The 7,251-nt window shown below is 43.4% G+C and overlaps 1 protein-coding gene across 1 annotated transcript in view; it reads left to right on the top strand.

Moving 5' to 3' along the window:
• Positions 1-2,727: 2,727 nt before the first annotated feature.
• Positions 2,728-7,251, top strand: part of LOC109406853 (uncharacterized) — a 32,450-nt gene continuing 27,926 nt past the window's right edge. Inside the window, exon 1 of the mRNA XM_029868239.2 lies at positions 2,728-2,886. Coding sequence (XP_029724099.2) covers positions 2,878-2,886 — 9 coding nt within the window. The 5' untranslated portion in view covers positions 2,728-2,877. The remainder of the gene's footprint in view (positions 2,887-7,251) is intronic.

The following is a 7,251-nucleotide window of genomic DNA, read 5'->3' as shown; positions in this document are numbered from 1 at the left end:
AACTTCAGGTCTACACTCGTAACAAGAGCCATATCTGTCATGCTGAGTAACGTTGCATAATCAACCGCAGTTACTGGAGTAAACTGAAGTCTACTAGCTTAATTCAAACCTTTGCGGCATTCAGGATCGTCCAAACTGTTCTATAATGAAATCCTTCAAATATACAAGAATAACTTTATGTGTTTTCGACATAAATAATAATATTACATAATTTGCTAAGATCCGCGAAGCTCTTGAAATCTCAAATGTCATTTAGCGACACTATAGGGATATTCCAGGTCAGCCAAACTATCTTGGAGTTCAGGTCTACACTCGTAACATCAGCTATATCTGACATACTGAGTAACGTTTCATAATCAATCGCGGTGACTGGACCAACCTGAAGTCTACTATATATTATTATGATCCTTTGGGATATTGAGAATCGTCCAAACTATCCTGAAGTTCAGCTCTTGATAGTAACAGTAGTTATTCTCACAATAAACTTTTAACTGTAATCTGTAATCGCCCTGGCATATCATGAGTCATTTCAAGAGAGTTTTGAAATATTCCAGTTCAACAACACTACTCCGAATACCATAGCTTCAGGTCTACAAATGTGATAATAGCTTTTGTCACTACACCCAAGTAACACACTTGTCACAGAAAAGTCACGGCAGCGCAGGTTTTTATTACGCAGAACCCAAGTAACACACTTGTCACAAAAGAGTCACGGCGGCGCAGATTTTTGCTGCGCAGAAGTCACAATGACTAACTCCTAAGAAATAAACGCTTACTTACTAGAAGTAAGTCACAGTGACTTCTGCGTAACAAAAACCTGCACCGTAGTGACTCTTCTGTGACAAGTGTGTGATTTGGGCGTTAAGTAGTGTTACATAATCCACTGTACTTACCAAAGTAATTGGCGGAACAATAAGCATTGTTATATAATTTTGGGATATTATGGACTTCCTTAATGTTATGAAGCTTAATTGATAAAAACAACCACTGTGACATGAGGCGATTTCATCTCAGATAGTAGCCAACCAGAAACTTCTATTGCTGTAGATGCTAGATATTGACGAGTCTCCCCCTCATTGAACGAGACGATTTGAATCCGTCGCGAGTGAAACCGTCGCCAGAGTCGTCGCCAGCCGTTCTCCGATCTCTACAAAACAAACAACAGCAGAGGTGGTGCTTGATTGCTCGCGATGATTCAGAAATGCCGACTGGAAGTTGGCAGCGCATTTTCTTGTGAATGAAACATACAATATTAAACATTATTATTGGTTGGGATGGCCCCGGCTGATCTTATGATGTCCATTGAACATTCAGAAGATTTATTGGACATTACCAATCGTAGCTTTGTATAATGAAGGAAGCTACCATTGCACCCGTAGACTTTAAAATGTAATCTCAAGAGCGGTTTGGATGACCTAGGATATCCCAACAGATGACAGTATCACATCATTGAATTTTCAGAAGAATTACTGGACATGATAGATTACAAATAGTAGTTTTGTATAATGAAAGAAGTTACCGTTACACCCGTAGACTTTAGCATCTAAACTCATAAACAGTTTGGATGACCTAGGATATCCCGACTGATCTGATACCATCTATTGAACATTCACAAGAGTTACTGGGCAGGGTCTCCAGTTAGCCTAGTGGTTAAGGCTATGGATCGCCAATCCGGAGACGGCGGGTTCGATTCCCGTTCCGGTCGGGAAAATTTTCTCGACTCCCTGGGCATAGTGTATCATTGTACTTGCCTCACAATATACAATTTCATGCAATGGCAGGCAAAGAAAGCCCTTCAATCAATAACTGTGGAAATGCTCAAAGAACACTAAGTTGAAGCGAGGCAGGCCAAGTCCCAGTGGGGACGTAGAGCCATAAAGAAGAAGGAAGAAGAAGAAGAGTTACTGGTCATGATAGATTACAAATAGTAACTTTGTATACTGAAATAAGTTACCGTTACATCCGTAGACTTAAGGATCTATACTCAAGAACAGTTTGGATGACCTGGGATATCCAGAAAAAAATTCTACACGATATTCCACCCTTTTTATGCTTTTAAGCACCAAAACAACCGAAAAACGTAGATAATAACGCTTGGAATAATTCCGGCTTCAAAGGGTTAAGGCTTCGCTGAAACCCCAGGAAGCCTCATGTCGAATCCCCAGGAGCAAACTCTTTGCTCTAGATTTAATGTAATGTAGAATGTAATTTAAGGTTTGACTGAAGTCAGAGTATTATAAAGTAACAGCAGCAAACGACAGAATTGAGTGCATGATCGTGATTCATTCGAAATGGAATCAGATGACGATATCGTTATCGAACAGATGATAAAAACAATGAAATTTAGAGTTGGACGACAATTTTGATGGGCCATTTTACGTTATCGTGCCAGCCGAAAATTACTCGATTCGACGTGGAATGACTATTTTATGGCTTCTTGGAAATAATTCGCGCAACACTTGCACAGCGCCGGCCATTCTGCACATGTACGCTATCGCCTACCGTATGCCTTCGATAACTGGACGCAACAGTTTCAACTAAAACTTCCCCATTCACAGGTGCCATAGCTGCAGATGAACAGTGGCCACTGCTTATCTTTTTCCGACTGGCGATGCGATACAAACTCAATGCTGATACGGGTTCCTGTTAGCGTAGGTCACCACCATCGACAAGCTTAGTATACACCTAACGTAAGTAAAGCACGTTGTTTGGCTATAATTTATAAGCAAACGATTCTGGCGAGCGGCGCTGCTCGACCGCGGCCGGCTGAAAATACACATCACGGCGGCGGTGAGTCAGTCTCAGTCTGTTTGTGCGAGTTCGAGTGTTCACTTTGTGGTGTAGCTTCTTCGCTTGGCGAAATAGAATTCCGGCAAAATGATGATGGTAAGCGGAACTACTGATCTACGGACTACCGCGAAAGTGGCTACGTGATTTTTAAAGTTTTGATGCGAAGTTGCATTGCTACCCCGCCCTAAAACCTTATGAAGAAAGTGAAGATTCTAGTCAAATACATTACGACATGAAAATTCTCCTTGATGTATGGAGGGTAGTATGGGACAGTGTCCCATTGGGACACACTTGTATGAAAAAAAATCCTGGCTCTAGTCGACTTTTTGGATTCCATTTGAACTTTGCAAAATTTCAGCACAATCGGTGAAACTATCATTTAGCAAGCGGTTCTAAGTTTGCATAGAATTTATTAAGAGAAATGTTACACTTACGAAGAAAATATCCCAGAGGTCGCCCCTTGTCTCCTTAAATCAAATCGATCAATGTATCTTGAAGAAAATTCATCCTTGAACCATTCTTCGAAGACCGCAAAATGATTGGATGCTTAGCATAGCATAGCATAGCATAGCCGACCGTACACATCCTGGGGTGGCTGTCGATAGAGACGTTTAATGCGCCGGAAAAGTTGTCTGGGACTTGACAAACCTTTCATTTAACGAACTCTCGACACCTGGCCAGGTCCTTACGATCAGCGGGGATGGGGAGGAAATGTTGATTAGATATCTACTCAGAATATGTCCAAGAACTTGGCCCACTTCATAGATATCTGGAGTTAGATGTGGATGGGGTTTTATGGGATGCTTTCCTTGGCGAAAAAGCGTAGAACAATTATATTATACATTTAGTTCAATCATTTACCTGGTTACCGCTGGAGAGTAAAAATTAGTAGAAGATATGATAATTCAACCATTAGATAATTTAATTTAACTAAATACTCTTGAAATTAAGTTGATTAATAATGATAAAATAGTAATAAAATGGGTTATTTTATTGAGGCTGAAGATCATTGTATAAACAGTTTTGTTACACCACCAAACATCGTCTCAAGTATTCGCTTCATTGTATTATGGTAAAAGGAACATTCTCACCGAGTGTACTGCCGAACCATGATGAAATTTTATCAATTTCAGCTACTGCTGTTTCATGTCAGTCTGATCACACGCTATTCATTGGTTGCAAATATAATGGTAATCTTTCCAACTGTTCTACACCATCACAACATTCGAGTCTGTACGCTTGTTAAGACTCGATTCACGTACAAAAACGAGTGCACTTTTCTTCCTTTCAGCGAGCAATTTAAAAGTTTCGTCCCCAAATGTCCTTTGTGAATCCTAACTGCGTACTGGTGAAACACTTCGTAAAGCTAGATTTGATTACTTTTGCAGCCCGCATCACAATTCGCACTTTGGAAATCAACATTCACTAGAATCACTTGAACAAAACTTTTACATATTCTGGCTGCCGGATGGCGTAGCACCATCAGCCGTTTCATACTTTCACCGGCCAAACTAAAAAAAAAAAAAAAAAAAAAAAAAAAAAAAAAAAAAAAAAAATCTTACGGGACGCAGATAAACGTGACAGTTGGAACAAAAACGCAGCCACCCGCGCGCGCAGATTGCTGCGATCCTCATCAAGACCGCTTGTGTGGATGCTTGTGCAAAAAATGTGCAACCTGCGGCAAACATGTCCAGCTGGGTGATGAGTGTCTGGTACCAACTATCCCCGTTGGTTTAACCTCATCTAATCTGAACAGTTTTTAATTTGAATCCCCCCCTTCCTTATCTGCACAAATGGTTCATACGTCATTCTGCTCACGAAACGGGGTGAAGCAGAACGCAGAATCAAAACAAAACAGCAAAAAGGGTTACCATCAGTGTGTTTTTCGATGCCCATTAGTATGGGACAAATATCAAATTCTTGCCGTTCGTTTGATCACTAATCGGTAATAAATCAATAACTTTTTTCACAAGCATTCAATCGTTTTGCGGTCTTCGAAGGAAAGTTTCAAAAATGATTGTTCTACAAGAAGTGTTGATCGATTTGAATTTAGGAGACAAAGGGCGACCTCTGGGATTTTTTGTTTGAAAGTGTAACTTTTCCCATAGTAAATCCTATGTAAACTTTGAACCGCTTGCGCTGAAATTTTGTACAGTTCATATGGGACCAAAATGGAATCTAAAACGTCGACTGGAGCGAGGATTTATTTTTTCCATACAAGCGTGTCCCATACTAATGCCCATAGGGTTACTAGAAGTTCATATTTCGAAAATGAACCCCGTTGATTTGCATGAGTTTTCGTTCAAACCAACGGGGGTAGACGGTAGTGGTAATGTGCAACAGGCCAACCCAATCTGGGCCTGTTGCGGGCGTCGGAATTACCCCAAAACTAGACATGCGACAGCTCTATCTTCATGATTTTTCATATCCACTTTGCAAGCAAGTGAAATTTCCCAAACTAAATCGCAATAAAATTTGAACCACATTACAGAGCGCGAGGGCGCAACCAGTCACATCAGAATTTTGTGTAGTAACTTTAGACGCAAAAGGGGATTGAAAAAAAAATGTTCAGGGTTGTTGCGATTAAATTTTAATTTTCCCATACAACGTTGACTGTAAGGATGAGTAGGAATCTGAAATGGTGTGATTTGATGAGTTCTGAGATCACTTTAGTTTTATCATGATGAAGAGAACAATTACACATATCTATCGCTTGCTATGATTTTGCTCACTTTCGTAGTTCCGGCAAAGGCACCCAAAGTTGGTTCTGTAATACTGCTGGTAGTCTCTAATGTGGTTTGAGCCTATTTTCTTGCTAACCGGTAATCAGGTTATCAAAAAAGCCGCGATTTGATGTGTGGCATGCATTAGTTTGATTAACTTTTGTATATGGCGCTCGAGCCTAGCTATTTAGCACTGTAGTTGGAGGAAATGCCAATGCAGAACCCGTAGCTTCCGGGAAGGTAAGCCCAGCTCCCTGGGTTAGTGGGTTGGTGTCAGGCCCTGCGAGCCAGCCGTAAAAAAGACTAGCACCGGAAAATCAACAAGAGAAGAATGCGAACCGATACCAATGGCGACGACCACAGCGACGAAAAGGGACTTGCGATTGGAAGCTCGGTACGTGGAACTGCAGATCTCTCAACTTCATCGGGAGCACCCGCATACTCGCCGATATACTGAAGGACCGCGGGTTCGGAATCGTAGCGCTGCAGGAGGTGTGTTGGACAGGATCTATGGTGCGAACGTTTAGAGGTAATCATACCATCTACCAGAGTTGCGGCAACACACGTGAGCTGGGAACAGCTTTTATAGTGATGGGCGACATGCAGAGGCGCGTGATCGGTTGGTGGCCGATCGACGAAAGAATGTGCAGGTTGAGAATCAAGGGCCGATTCTTCAACATTAGCATAATAAACGTGCACAGCCCTCACTCCGGAAGCACTGATGATGACAAAGACGCATTTTACGCGCAGCTCGAACGCGAGTACGACCGCTGCCCAAACCACGACGTCAAGATCATCATAGGGGATCTAAACGCTCAGGTAGGCCAGGAGGAGGAATTCAGACCGACGATTGGAAAGTTCAGCGCCCACCAGCTGACGAACGAAAATGGCCTACGCCTCATCGATTTCGCCGCCTCCAAGAACATGGCCATTCGTAGCACCTTCTTCCAGCACAGCCTCCCGTATCGTTACACCTGGAGATCACCACAACAAACGGAATCGCAAATCGACCACGTTCTGATTGATGGACGGCACTTCTCCGACATTATCGACGTCAGGACCTATCGTGGCGCTAATATCGACTCCGATCACTACCTGGTGATGGTTAAACTGCGCCCAAAACTCTCCGTTATTAACAACGTACATTACCGGCGGCCGCCCCGGTACGATCTAGAGCGACTGAAGCAACCGGATGTCGCCACCGCATACGCGCAGAATCTCGAGGCAGCGTTGCCGGACGAGGGTGTGCTCGATGTGGCCCCTCTAGAGGACTGCTGGAGTACAGTGAAAGCAGCCATCAACAACGCAGCCGAGAGCACAATCGGGTACGTAGAACGGAGTCGACGAAACGATTGGTTCGACGAGGAGTGCAGAGCGGTTCTGGAGGAGAAGGATGCAGCGCGGGCGGTAATGCTGCAGCATGGAACCTGACAGAATGTGGAGCGATACAGACAGAAGCGGAAGCAGCAGACCCGTCTCTTCCGGGAGAAAAAGCGCCTCCTGGAAGAAGCGGAGTGCGAGGAAATGGAACTGCTGTGCCGTTCACAGGAAACACGCAAGTTCTACCAGAAGCTCAACGCATCCCGCAAAGGCTACGTGCCGCAAGCCGAAATATGCAGGGATAAGGAAGGGAGCCTCCTGACGGACAAACGTGAGGTGATCGAAAGGTGGAAGCAGCACTTCGACGAGCACCTGAATGGCGAAGAGAATGTAGGCACGGAGGACCAAGGCAGCGGAG

Source organism: Aedes albopictus, chromosome 1, assembly GCF_035046485.1.
Source record: "Aedes albopictus strain Foshan chromosome 1, AalbF5, whole genome shotgun sequence".
NCBI classification, from domain to species: domain Eukaryota; kingdom Metazoa; phylum Arthropoda; class Insecta; order Diptera; family Culicidae; genus Aedes; species Aedes albopictus.
Note: the sequence above shows the minus strand (reverse complement) of the source record. Positions and strands in the feature narration are given on the sequence as shown.